This window comes from Octopus bimaculoides, chromosome 13, assembly GCF_046866305.1.
Source record: "Octopus bimaculoides isolate indiv1 chromosome 13, ASM4686630v1, whole genome shotgun sequence".
Lineage (NCBI taxonomy): Eukaryota > Metazoa > Mollusca > Cephalopoda > Octopoda > Octopodidae > Octopus > Octopus bimaculoides.
In genome coordinates this window covers 63,259,907-63,280,212 of record NC_142940.1, presented here as the reverse complement: position 1 = coordinate 63,280,212, position 20,306 = coordinate 63,259,907, and the positions used below count along the sequence as shown (strand labels likewise).

The 20,306-nt window shown below is 36.2% G+C and overlaps 1 protein-coding gene across 8 annotated transcripts in view; it reads left to right on the top strand.

Moving 5' to 3' along the window:
* LOC106884332 (glycine receptor subunit alpha-2) overlaps nt 1–20,306 on the top strand; it is a 205,469-nt gene that overhangs the window by 127,885 nt on the left and 57,278 nt on the right. For all 8 annotated transcript variants that reach the window (XM_052972553.2, XM_089361978.1, XM_052972552.2 and 5 more), the window contains one exon: nt 7,895–7,959. In XM_052972553.2, the coding sequence (XP_052828513.1) occupies nt 7,895–7,959 (65 nt within the window). The remainder of the gene's footprint in view (nt 1–7,894; nt 7,960–20,306) is intronic.

The following is a 20,306-nucleotide window of genomic DNA, read 5'->3' as shown; positions in this document are numbered from 1 at the left end:
AACGTCAAACGTTGGCGATTTTGATAAATGATTGTCCGCTACGGGGAAAGAAAAAAACGCAACAGCTTCACTCTTAATTAAAGGGGACACTGAGAGTTTTAAAATTTTCTTTTTCTCCGGAATGTCTAAAACAATTATAATGATGGGAATTTCCTGCCGAGAACTGTGAAAAAAAAATTCAATGATCAAGGCAGTTCGGAGATGATGATGATGATGATGATGATGGTGTTGTTGTTGTTGTTGTTGGTGGTGGTGGTGGTGGTCGTCGTCGTCGTCGTAGTAGTAGTAGTAAGAATAATCAACAAGTTCGTGGGAAGGAAGTATTTACTTTATCGATTCCGAAATGATGAAAGGGAAAGTGGACCTTAGCGGAATTTGAACTCAGAACGTAAAGGCGGATGAAACACCGCTAACCATTTTGTCCGGCGTATTTACGATTCTGCGTGCTCGTCGATTTACTACTACTACTACTACTACTAATAATAATAATAATAATAATAATAATAATAATTCTTTCTACTAAAAGCACAAGGCCTAAAAGTTCGGGGAGGGGGGTTAGTCGATTACATTGACCCCAGTGTTTCACTGTTACTTTATTTATCGACTCTAAAAGTCGACTTCGACGGAATTTTAACTCAGATCGTAAAGACATGAAATGCTGTTAAGCATTTCGACCGGCGCGCTAACCATTCTGCCAGCTTGCAGCCTTAATAATAATAATAATAATAATAATAATAATAATGATGATGATGATGATTTCATTTATTTGCCACAGGGGCGAAAGATAAGGGAGACAATACAAAGACAGACATAAAGTGTGGGGGGTTTACATATAATAATGAAATGATCAAAGAAAGTAAGAAAGAATGTATACACTGAAAAAGAAGGGACATATGCATAACTTACAAAGGTTAAAAAAAATATTAAGTGCCGGGGACGATGATAGAGATGTGGCCCTCCTGATACAAGAAGGCCTCTTTGGGTAATCGAGGAACACCACTGTCTAGAATTTCCCTGAAACTCAAGGAGCCAGTGCCCTCTCCAATTTCTTCTCTCCGACCCACAAGTCTACACTTAGAGAGGTGCCATTCACTCTAGCCATTTTCGCTGCGCTCGGTAGTGAAGTGAAAGCACGCTATAAAAATAAAACTACTGAATAATAACAACACGAGCACTCAGAAAGCGCAAACCTCCGCTAAGGCAACACCAACGTCCTCTCAACGATTAGGCAAATGCAATTTTGAAAATGCGAACATCTGAAATAAACTCGACAAACGAGAAAACTAAAGTAAAATAAAAAAACAGAAAAATAATCCAGAATACTTGTCTGTTACCTCATCGATGCCAATGGTAGTCATGCAAAGGCGGAGAGATGGCAGAAACGTTAGCATGCTGGGCGAAATGCTTAACGGTATTTCGTCAGTCTTTTTACGTACTGCGTTCAAATTCCGCCGAGGTCGACTTTGCCCTTTATCCATTCGGAGGTCGATAAATTAAGTACCAGTTGCGTACTGGGGTCGATATAATCGATTGCCAACACCAAAAAAATTTCGGGCCTTGTACCTAGAGTAGAAACGAATGGTAGTCATGGAATGTGAAAGTGGTATAGAAAATTTAGTAACAAAAATAAATAGTTTATTCTTATGGAATACAAGCCAAGGTTAACAAATTTACCATTCAAAATAGTTTCAAAGGAAGCGATAATAATACTAATAAGACACAGAGCTAACAAGAGCGTCAACAAATTATTAAATAAAGACGTTACTGCTAAAAGTAATTTCATGAATAAAATATACTTTGTCAACAATTAAAATTCAACCTGAGGAAAAACAATATGATATTTTTCGGTACAATTATGCATTAAATGATATTGACATTTAGGTGGGAATAATTATTATATACAACTTTTATACACACAATTATACAAACACAACCTACATGCATGATTAAAATGAAGGAAATAACAATTCATGTATATATATATATATATATATATATATACTTACCTACACAGATACAAGTGCACACACACGAATCCATATATATATATATATATATATATATATATATATATATATATATATATATCTGTGTGTGTGTGTGTGTGTGTGTGTGTGTACTTGGAGAAACTAGTAAAATACCCAAGTAATTTAAAATAGAGTTATAGAGAACCAAGAGTTTCGTAACCTTTATAAATATGAGTAGTCACAAATGAGATAAGTTTATAATTCTCCAAATAAATGGTTTGAAAGTTTGCCTTCTGAAAATAACTTTCATCACAAATCTATTCATTGCAAATTTCCTTGGAGTAACAATATACTTAAATCCAGGGGAAAAAAAAAGTCAACCAAACTAGCCTATGGTAAGCCAAAGGAAGTGACTCTTTAAACAAGCGAATATTGAAAGGCTTACCGTCAATTAAGTACAACTATGTCAACGACATAGCGTACAGAGTTTCCGAAATATAAACAATTCCAAAGGAGAATTAGAATACAAGAAGTATAAGGAACGAATTACGAAATAGAACAGAAGATTATCTGGTTTAATCTGCCTTACAACCTAAATGTAACGATATGTGACGGAAAATCGCATAGACACAAAGACCAAACTATTTCTAACCAACCATGCATACTACAAGATTCAATCAGAACGACACGCTTCAGTGAGTCTGTTGGAGAATCTCAATTGGTCAACATGTAGTTTTCTTAATATCCATTGGCCCTGAAGATATTTTACTCTAAACATTCAAAATGCAAACTTATTTTATTCTGTAGGCTCGTAATTTGTATTTAGTGTGAATTGAAACAATTGTAGGTCTTATTGAAAATGTTAATAAATTAATCTGTATCCATTGAATCTCTCCATTTTCTTACTTAATAATATGTGTATGTTTGGAGTAGTGTGTGTCTGTGTGTGTTTGCGTTAGTCTGCCCTCCCACCACCACCAGAATACAACCGGTGTGTTAAGGCACCGATAGAAGTAAAAGGGTTGGTTTAAAAAACAAGTACTGCGGTCGAATCATTCGACAAAATAATCGTCAGGGCGGTGCTGCAACATGGCCACAGTCGAATGAATATATATGTATGCATATATATATATATATATATATATATATATATATATATATATATATATATACATACATATACACATATGGTAAATGAAAGACGGAAAATGGAATATACGAGAATTTATTATTAATCACAACAATTGTTTCGACACATCTAGGATGGATTCCTCTTGAGTGGGACACTCACCAACTAGTTCAATAGCACCCGGTGGTGCAGATGTATCTTGTCGGATGAAAGATAAATACAGCTCGTTAAAATGACAGTTCCACAATGTAACTTTCCGTTTTGTAAATACATTCATACATACATATATTCATACATACATACATACATACATACAAGCATGCATGCATATATACTTATATACATACACACATACATACATACATATATACATACACACAAGCATGTACACATGTATACATGACAATCACACACACACACACACACACACACACACCCACGCACACGCCCACACACACATATACATATATACATATATATTGCATAGGAAGTCGGAATTTTAAAGTTTTAGTTATCATTTCACGTTTGAATAATCAGGTAAGTGAAACTCGGTTCGCCTTTTACGCGGTGTCAGCTTTATTAAAAATAGACTCAATCTATTTGTGTGTCGAGGGCATTGCATCCGATTGTAAAAACAAAGCAATCACGATTCCACACGCTCGCATAAATACATAACATAAACACACACACACATACACATAGACACAAATGTAGACGGTCACATATACACACACATTTAGAGATAGACAAGTAGGTAGATAGATAGATAGATAGATAGATAGATAGATAGATAGATAGATAGATAAATAGATAGATAGATAGATAGATAGATAGATAGATAGGTAAAGATATATTCTCAGAGGCAATTGTAATTACATCCCTTTGCACAAATCTGCACAAGCACTATACTGATATGATAAATAGGTTTGTGTGTGTCTATGTATATATATATATATATATATATATATATATATATATATATATATATATATATATATATATATATATATATATATATATGCATACATATATATATGTATACACATATACATATATATATACATATATATATATACATGTGTATATATATATGTGTAGATAGATAGATGTAGATATATAGATATCTATGTGTGTATGTATGTACATACATACATGCATACATACATACATACATACATACATACATACATACATACATATACATGAATGAGCAAAAATACTCGATAACATGGTAGAAATTGATAAAGTATTTCGGTCGACCCACTTGTCTTACTTTGAAGCATTCTTGACATTTCGCCGGTTCATCGAACAGAATAAAGTAGATGAAAGTAGCAGACAACTTCCCGCAATGCTAAATGCTAGGCCAAGGTGAACATTTTATCTTTGCTCTGTAATACACAAGCTGCACATGTCGCTTACTCACGAGTACTCTCGTTATATGTGTTCGCCTTTTCTGCTCTACTCTTTGTGAATTGTGGTTCTATCCTTTTTGTCTTTCAACACGGATATCGAAGAAACCCCATGTCCGATGATGCATCGTTCGGGACAATGAACACTAAAATCTGCATATCCCAAACCCTATAGCATGCTTTTTGCAGTGCATTTTCTATATTTGCTTTAATATTTTATTGTTGTATTTCATTTTAACTTGACTCTCGGTGCCCTCTGTCCTTGCTCTTTCCTATGGCAGTTCTTCCACTATTTCCCCATTACATTATTACATTATCTAAAGAGAGCGAGCTGGGAGAATCATTCGCGAATCGGACGAGATAATTAGTGTCATTTTTTCCGGTCTCACGTTCTGAATCCAAATACCATCGAGGTCCACTTTGCATTTCCTTCTTTCGGGCTTGATAAGCTAGCTGAGCACTGGGCTCGATGTAATCGACTGGCCCTTTCCCATAAAATAAATCAGGCCTTGCGCTTATTTTAGAAAGAATCTAACGAGTAGAAAGTATATCACGGTTCAATACTTCATTTTCCCACTATTTTAACTTCTGTGATCAAAGTCCACAAGGCTATCGGTAATATTTATTATTTCTTAAATATATGTAAAATAAGTTCTGTGCTTGTCTATGTTTAGCCCTCCGTGGGCAATAAAGAAATAAATATGCATTGTTTCTACAAGCGCAGGTGTGGCTGTATGGTAAAAAAAAAACTTGCTTCCCAACCACATGGTTCTGGGTTCAGTAACTTAGCAAAAGTGACCGATAGAATAAATACTAGACTTACAAAAAAAACGTGCTGGGGTCGATTTCGTCGACTAACGCCATTTAATGCGATGCTGCAGCTTGGCCGCAGTCAAATGACTGAAACAAGCAAAAGAATACAAGAGTAAGAGAGTTACGAAGTCGCCATCTCAGTTGCTACCCTTTCATTACACCCACTTTTATCACTTTCATGCTTTTATTGTTTCTTTCTTGCTGACTTTTGTTTAAGCCTTATACGTGCTCTGACGCCGGCAGGCGTCCATCTCCCGTTAGAAGAAGTAACCTGTTGTTTTTCCATCGAGCTTACTTGGTCACATGAGTCGGCTAGACTTCCAGGAAACTGCTGAGTATCAGATTTTTGCATAACCCCAAATTAATTGCGTGTGTGTGTGTGTGTGTGTGTGTGTGTGTGTGTGTGTGTGTGTGTGTGTGTGTGTGTGTGAGTGCGCACGTGTTGAGCAAGAGAGAGGAGAATCTTAAATATATATTTATGCACCCGCACACACATAGACACATAAAATAAATAGATACACGTATAATTAAGCCGTGTAATTTTAGTTCCTTGACGTAAAATACATGATCACTTAGAGTGCACAACGATCAAAAGGTAGTCGGTGTTATGTTGATTATCATATATTTATTTAGTGTGAATTCTAGAAATGTATTAAACGACATTGTAATTTCATAATTTGTTTTGAAATCGCTGTAAACAATCAGGATTTTTTTTTTTTTTCATTTCCAATAAACTTTTTATACTTCCATCAATCGATATTCAGGGCCCACGGCTCCTTGAGAAGATAAAACAGTAATTAAGATAGAAGTGAAGTAAATTTCGAATCCACTTTGGTCAGGGTTGATTATGTGACGAAATTAGTAAGGTAATTTATATTCGACAACCTCTGTGTATACGCTGACCTGAACATATTAGTGAAGAAACATTCCTATCAAACTCGCTGCCACTCAGTGTTACTCTCAGCAGCAACCACTCAGCACAAATAGGTTCTCAAAACTGACGCATCCCGTTGTTGCTGCTGACAACCTGTGACATTTAATTATTTTCTCATATTCCCCTTAAGATATAATTATTTAAAAATTCTTTTGTTTTTATTTTCCGGGTTTTAGAGAAATGTATAAAAAATTATTGTGGTTTTAAAATGTGAGTCGAAACAGTCAAAAATGCAGAGTTATTATAAGAGTTAACATAAGTGGCATTCATTTTAATCTCTCAAAAATTCGGCTCCTCGTCCCAAAGACAACCAAACAGGAATTAAATGAATGCTGAAGCAAATTTGGAATCGATTTCGAGTGACGGCAGTAATAATGGAATTAAGTTAATTCAGATACTTTAGATGAGTGCCAACGCAAAATATTAAACCAGACAATGTCAATTATTATTTCAGTTTGTTACACGTTTAACAGTATGTGCGCATTAACTTAATAATATATTCCCATAATAACATTATTAAGATTTGTGGAGGAGTGCAACGTGACGGAGTAGTAAAATCAGTGGAGTATTGGATAGAATTGCTTGCAGTGTTTAGTTACTTTCCTTTAAATCCCGAGATCAAATACTGCCGAGATCGACTTTGCCTCTCTTCCATTACAAGGCGGCGAGCTGGCAGAAACGTCTGTCTTTACGTTCTGAGTTCGAATTCCACCGAGTTCGACTTTGCCTTTCATCCTTTCGGGGTTGATGAATTAAGTACCAATTGCGCACTGGGGGCGATCTAATCGACTGGCGCCCTCTCCAAAAATTCCGGGCCTTGTGCCTAGAGTAGAAAAGAATATTTTGGCAAAAATGGGAATGGTGTGTTCGTTTTGAGATGACTGGTTTGTGGCGAACACACTACTCATACTTTACCATAATCCTGCCTGGATTAACCTTGGATTTTACCTAAGGACATTCAGACTAACATCGATACCCTCTGAAAAACGAACTGTGAACTTTATTTCCATATTTCCTTACTCTTTACTCTTCTATTTCATTGTTTATTATCTGCAAATTTTCCATGTCTAGATCTTATATCAGAATATTTCCATGTCTGGATCTTTCATATGTTCTCTACTTGTCTCTGATGACGGAATACCCCCTTATTCAGGCATACTCGCCTATCACTTGGGATATCCCAGAAACAGCTGTAAGACCTCAACTAATTTAAGAATAATATGAAACCGTATATATGATTTGAGATGCTTGTTATGCCTCGGCGTTTGTTGTCCTCTTTCACAAATATATATATATATCTGCTTAATCGGAAACCTTAAATGAATCCATAGCTCCCATCTCAGTTCCGAGCTTGGAACTCTGACGATCCGTCACAACACCTACTCAGCGTACCTATTCATTTAGACCACCAGTGAACTAAACTCGCATATTCTGTATATATATATATATATATATATATGTATATATATATATATATATATATATATATATATATATATATATATATATATATATATATATATATATATATATATATATATATATATATACATATATATATATATATGTATGTATATATATATATACTTGATTTCTTTTTCCTCCGTGACATTACTAACGTACTTTCTTTTACTCCTCACAGGTCTGAAGTGATCAAAAACATTCTCTTGAACTATGACAATCGGATCTCCCCTCATTTTGATCCAGGTAAGAGTATTTTTATATGTTAGATACAGCTTTTGAAAAGTTTATCAAAGACCTTCATCTAATCATCGGTCTGACGGTCAACACAGGTACAATATTGTGCATGTGCAGATATACTAACTGCAGTAATCGTATTTTAAGTAAGCTGTTTTGACGAGGAAGCTTAATAACAAGGAAACATTCTGTAGCTGTCTTTCGAATTTATGGAAATAAAGAAATAAGAATAATTAAGCGAAAGTTGTTTTTGCCGTAACGCATAAGATTTCCAAAGAGATATTTGATTTAGCTGAGTCGGTAGAGCATCAGAGTTCTAGATGTTGTCATGTCTGTGCTTTAAGAAGCTCGTTTAGCAGCCACATAATCTCCAGTCCAGTATCTTCTACTTTAGCCCCGGATTGACCAATGTCTTGTGAGTGAATATGATAAGCGAAAACTGTGTGGAAGCCCGTTGTATATAACTGTGTGTGTTTGTGTGTGTATGTGTGTGTGTGTATGTGTGTGTGTGTGTGTGTGTGTCCTTCATCACCACTTAACAACTGTTATTGGCTTGTTTACGTCCCCAACACTGAGCGGCTTGGCAAAAAGAAACAGATAGAATATGTGCCAGACTTAAAAAGAACGAAAAGAAAAGAACAGGTAATGGAGGTGATTTGTTTGACTAAAGTCTTCAAGGCAGTGCTGCGGCATGGTCGCAATCTAATGAGTGAAACAAGTAAAATAATTTAAAAAATTCAATATTTCAACAAATAATTTAATTATCATTTTACTATAGATCCTTACAAATCAGCACGTATATGCTTATTGTAATAAGAAAGGCTTCGGTGGCTAAAACAATGATTAGAGGGAGAGTTTTGTCGTTCTTTCCAAGGTCATCGCATAGCTTTAGCGACACCACTGCAAGTTATATGAATGCATTAATTATTTAGTGATCTCTCACCTCATAGCAGGGCGCTGTACTTGTCTGTCGGGAAAATGTACCAAATGATGCTGTAAGTCTGGAATAATATATTAGTTTCATCATGAACACAGCTTAACTGATAAAATATAAATTCTTCCTAACGAACAAAGTCTTGGCTAATCATAGGAAAATACTTCTAAAAAGTATATATACGTGGTGTGATCAGTAAATATCAGGAGTATTGCCATAGTAACGAAGATAAAGCACGGAGAGTGAAGCTACGCGGCAGAGATTGACCTTGAGCTCTGCTATGCATGTGCTCACCGTTGTTTACAGCAGCGCTTGGAAGGAAGGTGTGCAGCGTGTGATCATCGCATTGACCGTAACAGAGAAAGTTCAGCAGAGAATCTGCATGAAATGTTACCATCTTGGAAATGTTTGAACCACTCGTGCGCTTGTGTGTGACTCATGCACTCCTCTCCATACACATTCTGCAAACTTGCGTTGGCCTCTGAGCAGGTTTCTCCATGAAAACTTTCTCTGTCGTGGTCACTGCGACGATCACACGCTACACAACTTCCTTCCAAGCACTGCTGTTAACAGCAGATGTAAGCTGGAACGTTAAAACGTAGTGCACATGCACAGCAGAGTTTAAAATCAATCTGTGTCAACCGGTTTCACTATGCGTGCTTTAGCTTCGTTACTATAGTAACACTCCGGATACTTATTGATCAGGCCTCGTATTGCCTTATATAAAGATAAGAGAACGTGTGCGCACGTGTGCAAAATGTTCAAGTGTTATCATTTTGAAAATAATGTCTTTCATCTTTTACTAGTTTCAGTCACTGGACGGTGGTCAAGCTAGCGTTTCAGTCGAACAAGTCACCCCCCCCCCCCGTACTAATTTTGTTGTCTATGTTTGGTACTGATTCTACTTATTTGGTTTATTTGGAAGAGCTACTACGTTACGGGGACGTAAACAAATGAAAATCGATGCACAAGACACACAGACAGACACATATAAATATACGATGGGATTTCATACAGTTTCCGTTTCCACCAAATTTACTCACAAAGCCTCAGTAAGCCCGAGGATATTGTAGTAGACAATTGTCGAAGGTGCTACGCAATGGGACCGAACGCGAAACCATATAGTTGTGAAGCAAGCTTATTACCACTCAGCCAAGCCTGCACCCATAGTCTCGAATGCTTTTCATATCATTTTATCAAGATACTTTCATACACATGTGGCAAAATATACAATGTATAGCTGCATCATGTATTTGCAGATGCATGTATCGAGTTGCTATGCAGTTCAGTTTAAGGTGGCTTTGTCACTCTCGGTTGTCAGGAGCTAAATAACCCTTGTCACAAAGATAATATTAGATTCTTATGAGATTAGGTAACGGATAGCTATTACAGACCTCCTTCTGTGATTGTCTTTAACTGTCAGATTATATGCGATTACAAAAATATACATCTCAGAATCTTGGCATTCTTATCAGAATATGACAGATATTCAAGGAATTGGCTACCAAATCAGACAATTCCAAGAAGAATTGTCTGTCTCCCAGCTTACAAAGATCCATGCATACAAATACACATAAACACATACATATACACATACACATACACACACGCACACATACGCACACACTCATACGCATGTGTGCGCGCATGCACGCACGCACTTAGTCCGAAACCAAACCATAATTTCTATGAAATCCCCAGTGAAATAGGTTTTATGGCAGGCAAATAAATTTTACCTCTGTCATGTCAAATAATTAGCCATCCCTTCCTATTAAGGTTATTGCACCTTCACATTGAAAGAATTCCGAGTAGAAATTATATTTACAACTTATCAGCACATATCACTGAGGTAATTATATTTAGAAGCTTCTATTATGAATACAATTGAATTACAGGAACAATGCACCGAGAATACTAGAAGGCTGGTGACATTTTTTTCATACTTATCATCTGCAACGCTTCTAATAAACATTATTCTCTTCGAGATTGTGAGGTAGAGCTTGGTACAAATTGTTTCTGTGTGTGTTTGGCCATTAAAACTGCGAAAATTTGGTCGTAGGTAATAAAAGTCGATATTCTGGTTGAAAGAGTAATTTATAAAAGGAAAGAGAAATGGTAGGACGACGGTAGATTTCTTCATAGATTGTCTAAACAAATATTTGTGTCAATAGTACCAATACGAAGCTGTTTATAGATTTGTTAGAAATATTTCTCAGGTTAAAGGGAACTTTTCTTATCGTATATTTGATATTATGCTACACGACATCAAGTGTGACTTATTTAATCGTAAGGAGACAAATGTGTACGAAAGAGAATGAGAAAGTCACGCCTTTTCTTTATTGATATTGGTATTATAAACGGAATCGCCTTTAATGGAGTTTATAATACAGGCTACAAATTTTGGTTATAAATTTTGGCACAAGGCCATCAACTTCGGGAGATGCCAGTGTTCAACGGGTACTTATTTTATCGACCCAGGAAGAATGAAAAGCAAAGCCAACCCCAGCGGCATATGATCTCCGGACGCAAAGTCAGAAGTGATGCGGCTAAGCAGTTTTTCCGGCGAGGTAACAATTCAGCCAGCTAACTGTCCACAACTAATATCGGTTTCAAATTTTGGTACGAGGCCAGCAATTTCAAGGGAGGGGATGAATCGATTACATCGACCCCAGTACTTAATTGATACTTATTTTAACGACCCCGAAAGGGATGAAAGACAAAGTCGATCTCGGTGGAATGAAATCATAGCGTAAAGACGAATGTAATGCCGTTAAGCATTTTGTCCGGCGTGCGAGCAATTCTCTCAGCCCACCGTCTTTATTTCGGATAATTTTGTCCTAATTAAAATTTGTCTGAAAAAATACGATGGGATAGGGAAACCAGCCATTCAAATCCAGAGAAGTTGCTTTGAACTTAACAACAGACACAAACAGACATAAATCTGAAATATTGCGTCTACCGAAGAAAAATATATTTTCAGTTTCCACACAAAATCACAATTTTAGTTTTGCATTAGTGTGGCTCATTTAACCGTAGGAGATAAGACACAATTTTGAACGAAAATTTCACTAATATTTCAGTTATGCTTTCTTTATAAACAGCCATCTGTAACATAAAATTTTTGCCTCTTACTGACTGCATCTAATTAATTAAATTTATGATTGAGGCTTTTTAACGAAGTTGCCATTCTCATAAATATCTCAAGCGTAATACAAATTGTATGGAAGTCTCTGAACCAATAAACATGTTCAGTTTCTAGGTTTCCTTTCATTGATCGTTGCCTGAGTTTTCTTCGTATTCATAATATACGACGACCTCTGTGGATCTAAATTGTATTTCCCTCGAGGGGTAACCATTGTTATGTCTTGTATCAATTCTGAACCCAGTCAAGCGCGCCAATTCCTTTATATTTGTTCTTTAAAAAGTCATTGGAAAAGACACCAAATGAAGAAAAAAAAATTGAAATAAAGAAACCCAGAACGATATAGAAATGTCTAATGATGATAAACCAGATAATCAATACAAATAAAATGAAAGAATGAAATGTTTAAAATAACCGATGCAAAATACAATAAGGGAATTTTTACAATATCATATCAAGTATGTATAGAAGAAGACATTGTGAGCAGGGGAAGATAAATTATGCCCACATCAAACTATTGACAATAAAACAATAACAAGGATAATGACGACGATGATGAACAAGAGCACCTCGTTACTGGTGATGATGATGATGATGATGATGATGATGATGATGATGATGATGATGATGATGATGATAAATGAAGCAAAGCAGAAGTAATAGGAAGAGCTATAGCACAAGGATACGATGATAACCAACGAGATATAGTGAGGATGCTGAGCTAATATATTAGAGAAGACCAGGACGATGTTTCAGGAACTAGATGGGCAAATACACGTAACAATGATACCAGATGTAGAGGATAGTAGGGCATTGTGGAGAGGGATCTGGGATCAACCTGCAGAGCATAATGAGGAAGAAAGTGGCTGCATGAAATCTAAGATGAGGTTAAGAAATATAGAAGGCCAAGAAGACATAAAGATAACTACAGAAATGATAAAAAAAGCAGGTTAAAATATATATTCCCAAATTGGAAGGGCCCAGGACAGAATGGGGTCCAAAGTTATTAGATGAAGAAGCTGAGAGGGCTCAATGAAAGGATAGCGCAACAGCTAGATGAGTGCTTACAGAAAGGCGCAGTACCCAGCTGGATGACAAAGGGAAAGACATCGTTGTTTGCCAAAGATCCTGAAAAGGGAAACGTTGCACCCAACTTCAGACCAATAACGGGCCTTCCGCTAATGTGGAAACTAAAGTCAGGTGCGTTGTCCGGTGAACTGTATACATACCTGGGAAACAGTGGGCTGTTACCTATTGAACAGAAAGGGTGCCGAAAGAGGAGGCGGGGAACGAAGGATGAGCTTCTTAATTGATAATCTAATTATCAGGAGCTGCGAGAGAAGACACACAAACCTGAGCATGGCATGGGTTGACTATCGTAAAGCATACGATATGATACCACACTCCTAGATAATAAGAACAATGGAAATGTGTGGAGTAGCAGAGAATATGTGAAGCCTTATATGGAATAGCATGAAATGCTGGAGAACGGAATTGACAGCAAGGAATCAAGTATTAAAAGAGGTGAAAATCAAGAGAGGAATCTTCCAGGGAGACAGTGTGACCTCACTGATCTTCATGCTGTGAATATTCCTCTTGAGTGAAATACTACAGAAAACAAAGTTGGGGTATGATCTGGGAAAAGGTGAGGGAAAACTGAATCACATAGTATTCATGGACGACCTGAAGCTATTCACGAAAACTGAGGTAGAACTGGACAGCCTAGTCCAGTCTGTGCGGATTTTTGCCAATGATATTAAGATGGAGTTTGAGCTCTCAAAATGTGCTACGATGGTGACGACACGAAGAAAGCTTTTCAGAACAGAAGGCATATGGTTGCCAAGTGGCGAAAATACAGCTATAAATACTGGAAATACTTGAGGTAGATGGAATCAAACACAATGGCATGGAGGAAAAGACAAAAAGAGAGTACCTGGGGCGTGTAAGAAAATATTGGCTTCAAAACTAAATACCAGAAGAATTATTTCGGCAATGAACTCGCGCGTAGTCGCAGTAGTTCGGTATGGCGTTGGAACCCTGAAGTGGTATCAACATTACGGTAAAGGAAAGGAAATGCTTGAAAAGAGTTTGAAGTGTAAAGCTCCAGGAAAGGAGAGTTAAGAGATTTTGGCTTTAAAATCTCACAAGAATGAGCAAATACATACAGCCATTTTTTACTGTGTGTATTGAGAATGGAAACCCAAGAAAGATGACAAAAGTAAGAATAGGTTTAATTCAGAAAGAATAAGGAAAATGGAAGACTCAGTAATTATATTCCTGTTACATATTTACCAATGCACTGGAAATTGCAAACTCGTCTCACTGGAGATGTCTTGTATATCTCTCTTCAGAAGGGAAAACTTTTCAGAAAAGGACAAATGGAACGCGGAAAGGAAATAAGGGGAACTAAATGGAAAAAAATAACTTAGCTGTTGTTTGGATTGACTACAAGAAAACGCAAAAATGTACATGATAACATTTAAAACAGCCGAGCAGCCTTGGAATCCTTGAGAAGATTAATGGCTTTCTTAGAAAAAGACAAAACAAAACAATGGTATGATGGGAAAATGAATTCGGGAAATAAATCCGTAACCCTTTCGCATTCAGATTACTCTGTCAAATGTAATGCTTATTTGTTATTCAGATTGTCTTGAATTTATCATGTGTTATCTCGGAGTTGAATGTATCAATGATGTGACTACTTTTTGAATGATATGGTAGGACAGGTGTGGGTGGCTAGATCCGACTGGTTTAAAATATAAAGCGGTAGAATATTTGGTCCTGATATGGCCAGTTTAAATGTTAAAAAGTTAAGAAATGTGAAATTCGGTGAGGAGCCATTTTAAGGAGAACGATCTCTGCATTAACTTTCGTCATCGTGTTGATTCCTTTGAAAAGCAGTCTGGGAAAATCCAAACCTGTTTATGAACTGGTTAAGAACAGGGAGAATGTAAATGGTCGACTTAATAGAGATGGGCTCAAAGCGAATTCTCTTGTTTAACTTGTTGGAAGTATAATGTTATGCGGCTTTTGGCAAATGATTATACAGTATCATATAGAAAGGGCTTTTGTAACTCGATATCCACATTCTATTATTTATGGTTTTTTGAGCTTTGAGATACATTGTTCCAAATAAGAATTATTTCACGTTCTCTCGAAAGTTTATAAAATTCTTGATTGCAAGTGGCATTTTTCGACACTCTATCGATTCTAATAATACATCTTTCCAAGAGATATCAATATTATAGAGCTCTGAAAATATAAATTAGCCTCTCAGTTATAAATGCAAATGATATCGGAAATTTTTAGCATCGATTCGAGACAGAAAACAAACAACCTCACTTTCTGACGAGGCACGAACTAGGCATCGATATTTACCGTGTGGTGACCATCATTAAAGGACGCGAGTATTTCATTTCCTCAAATTAGATCATATTTGTTACTGCTATGTTAATTGTCTTCTCAGTCTTCCTGTTGCTCTCTTCTCTTTCAAATTTCTATTACTGTCTAATACCAAGATGGAACACATCGATTTAACTTTGAAAATACTGAGCAAAACTTCAAAAGAGTGAACACATTAAAAACAAGGACAGAAAAAAAAGCTAAACCGAGAAAGAATCCTTAAAAGAAGAGAAAAGAAAAAAAAACCATGAAAGCAAAATGAATCTTTTATGAAACATGAGTATTTCCAGTACTTCAGAAGAGGTCTTCTTCAACAGATCTTTCAGAATGCACGTCTTTCTTTTCTTTTCCATAAATTTACAAATAGTATAAAGAGTTTTATTCAATGTTACTGACGTATGTTACATAAAACTATTTACACGGATGCTTTTCTTGTGTCAATAACAACATTGAAGTATTTCAGTGAAAGTGCTTCGCAAATGTATGTAATACAAGCAAGCAGGATAGAGGAGAAATGACACCTCAAACAACTGATTGATCAAACATGAGCAAATGTCGATCGGTTGTGCAATTTCACTTCAGTTCACACTTTATGATTGAGTGGACGATGAAAATCGTGCATTATTAGTTTTTTTTGTTCTCTTTAAAAATATGAAGCCTTGTCATGGTATAAGAAACAGTTATATACAATATCCCTTTCTTACATATTACAGTTAGGTTTATAAAAAAACGCGAACGTTTTACAGAGACAGAAAAAGTAAACCAATGCTCTGCTGTCTGTGTAGAAGTTCCATTGTGATATATTGAGGAAATAACTGCTGTCAGGGATATTATATTTCGTTTTGCAACTTCATTTTAATATACACAGGCTTCCGCACAGTTTCCATCAATGGGTTTTCTCTTCTGAAGCATCGGTTAACCTGAGGTTACGTGAGGAATCTTTTCCCTAATCGAACCCGCGACCACATTGCTGTGAGGTGGCTAACACTTGACATTTACTTGATGGAGGACAAATATCACAACCTCCCATTAGCGTCTATTTTACAGTTGAGAGATTTCTGCATTAACCCATCTCTCTGAAATATAGGAAAATAATCTTTTTTCCATGAATTCTGTTATCCTCTGAATATCAATGCAGATTGCATCGTGTATCTAATATTGTCTGGTTAATTAAATATAGATCCTAGAAAAATCCATTCATGGCCAATATTACTATCGTTGTCATCATCGATGTCGTCGTCGTCGCAGTAGTTGTAGTAGTAGTAGTAGTAGTAGTAGTAGTAGTAGTAGTAGTGGTAGTAGTAGTAGTAGTAAGAACTGTTGTCGTCGTCATCATCATCATCATCATCCATCATCGGAGATTTGAGAAAATGCGATGGTAAATCTGTAAATATTACACAATCCAAAATTCAATCGAAAAATGTTTAGCCGGTGGCCTACCTGCAGTGAGAACGTCTTCCATGAATTAATATCTTATAGCCAGGTCATTGTGTCCTGCTTGATTCTTTTCGATTTGTTGCGTGTGCACGGATACACACACACTCACACACACACATCTCTCTCGCATCACTCTGAATCCATATCTTAGTATACTCTATCTATCTATTTATCTCTCTCTCTCTCTCTCTCTCTCCCTCTCTATCTTTCTGTCTGTCTATCTATCTATCTGTCTATCTATCTATCTATCTATCTATCTATCTATCTATCTATCTATCTATCTGCGTATATATGTATATATTCCAGTAACAGACAATTTTCTCTTCAATTTCTCTCCATTTTCTTATTTTGATATAGCTTCCGTTCCCGACTTCCGCAAGACATTTACACACGCTAACAAATTTCTTTCTTTCTTTCCCTCTCTCTCTCCCTCTCTCCCTGTCTCTCTTTTCTGCTTTCTCACTCTCTCCTTTGTCCAAAGTTAATCATAGTCTGCTGCTACTTTAGTCAGCGCTCTGCTATGACAATATAATCTTTTAAAATACACTGAACCAAGGAACAAAGGTGGAGCCTGAACCCGATCCCTTCACCAGCTGGAAGTAAAGTCATTAGGAAAGCCCATTTTACTCTATTAAGCGAACAGCGTTAAATAATGATCCAAGATAAAAGTGAGTTTTAAAAAATGTAGTCACAACTGGATTATCTTTTGATCATAGCTCCACTTAATTATACAAGAACTAATAAATCCAGAGAGTATTTATTGTGTAAAAATGGGGAAAATTAATGTGAGCCCCATATAGTTCATTAGAGTTGCGTATTCTTTGTAAAGCTGCGTTCACCTTATACAATAGTAAATCATGGAGGAATATCTTGTGCTGGGTTGGACTTTGGCTTCGATGACCTGCTCGTCAAGCACCAAGTTTTAAATAGGATACACCCGGGATTTGAATTTGGCACGTGGAGTGGTAGGACACTAGGCCAAATACTGCAAGGTCATTTTCCGACAGTCTGAAAATTCTGCCAATTCACTATCGTTTCATTGTTTTTAAATTTCAACCGAAGACTATCAGTTTTGAAGGGAAGAATCATTCGGTACCATCGACCTCAGATCTTGGGTGATACTTCATTTCATCTACCCCGGCTGTTGACATCGTGGATATTTGAACTCAGAATGTAGACTACTGTAATAAATGCCGAACCGCAAGGTATTTTGAAACTCGTTGAAACAACAACAAACAACAAATTAGTATTGGTTTCAAATCTTGGCACAAAGCCAGCAATTTCGGGAGAGTGGAGTTAAGTCGATTACGTTGACAAAGATGCTCAACTGGTACTTATTTAATCGACCCCAAAGGGATGAAATACAAAGTCGACTTCGGCGGAGATTGAACTCAGAATGTAAAGACGGACGAAATGCCGCTAAGCATAACAATCGGCTTACGCGTTCCCCACGAATTTGCTGGCCTTGTGTCAAAATGTGAAATTAATGTCAATAATTCTTAAGGGTGGCAACCTGGCAGAATCATTTAAATACAGCCGGGGTAGAGTTTGCCTTTCATCCTTTCGAGGTCGATAAAATAAGTTCCAGTTGAGTGCTGAGATCGAAGTAATCAGCATATAACCTCCCCCCCCCCCGAAAATTGCTGGCATTGTGTCAAGAATTTGAAGCTAGTGATCCTTAGGGCAGGAAAATGAAAGAATTGTTAGCACAGCGGGCAAATTGCTCAGCTGGGATTTCCTGTTATAGAAAGTAGTCCAACTGCCTGACAATTAACCAGGCGTTGCGCCTCAAATGTAAGCTCGAGGAAGCAGACGTTTAAGAGGGTAAATGGGCTCCAGAATCCCCTGCCGTATACTTTTAAAGGAAAATTATGGACTTAAAATATTACAAGCAAAGAGTAGAAAATAAATTCCTATACATTGTGTATTGTGAATACATATATATGCGAATATACATATGTATGTGAAATTTAGAATACGATAGCTTTCTTGACAGAGTGAGTTGAAGATCGAACGTAGAGATATTGTCATTATTAACAACTCTTCAGAATTTATTTACTTAAAATGCCGAAGGATAGTAGTAGAATAGATTAAAATATAAGGTATACGGGAACTGAGTCTCATTCGCTTACATAAAAATCGGTTTGAATTTGATGCTTAGATGCCAAAAAGACCCACATGCAGTTGGATTTCACAGCTAGGATAAATATATACGAAAATGGCATCGTATTTATTGAAATATAAATCACCATGAAAATTTAGAAAGCACACACATTGGAAACACAAATGTTTAAGAAATTTTCTTAACAGAAATATGTCCTATCGTGATGAAAAACTAGGAGTTACATACTTACAGATAAAGTTTGAAATGTGAAGAATACAAGGAATTTGAATGAGTTCCATGCAAAGTTCCAATTCATTATTATCAACCAAAAAGAAGCATATATATATGTATATATATATATATATATATATATATATATATATATATATATAAGCATATATCACGTGAGAGAAAAATTCCTCTGTAACTCACTTTGAGTAACTACTTTAACTGGAAGAAAGCTCTCAGCAAGAAGCGGAAGTACTACGTATTTTCAAATCATAGTTGTTGAATTCATACACGCGCAAGAACGCGCACACATACATAACCATATGTATAATACGCACATACATGCATATATATATATGTGTGTGTCTGTGTGTGTATGTACAGACAATATATGGGTGTGTGCACGTCCGTGTGTATGTAAGTGCTTGTGTTTGCGTCAGAGCTTTTCACAATCCCCCTCCATTATTTATGTTACTTAACATACTTTTCATGGAAGAGATCTTCGGCGACATCTTCGTCAATTTCTGTCGTTCGACAGATCCATTGCATTTTCATTAGAAATCCCGGATATTGCATTCTATGTAGGGTGAACGTCTTTCGAATCTTGTATCGAATGAAGATAGAGTGCTTGCTTTTTAGGCACAGCGGGAATTTTCGTTTCAAAAGAGAAGTAACGGACCTTCTAAGCTATATTTAGCAAATTTATATACAATCCTCAAAATAACACCATTAACATCAGACATTTTTCTTAATATAAAGTGGGTAACACTCTTTCAGGTCTTTGACTTTTCATAAAAGTACACACATATACACAAACAAACAAACAAACAAACAATCACGCGCATCTTCGTGCGCTTTCCCCATACACACGCATTATATACATATATAAGCGTGTGTGATTGTATGTGTGTGTGTATATATATATATATATATATATATATATAAACATACTTGAAAAATATCAATAGGTTTTCAACTTTAATAATTAGATGTTTATCTAATTATTAAAGCGGAAAATTATCAGAAAAGCCATTTCTGTTCATGTTTTTAAATATATAATACTATTGCAAAGACTTTCTATTTCTAATTCTACTATGTGTGTGTGTGTA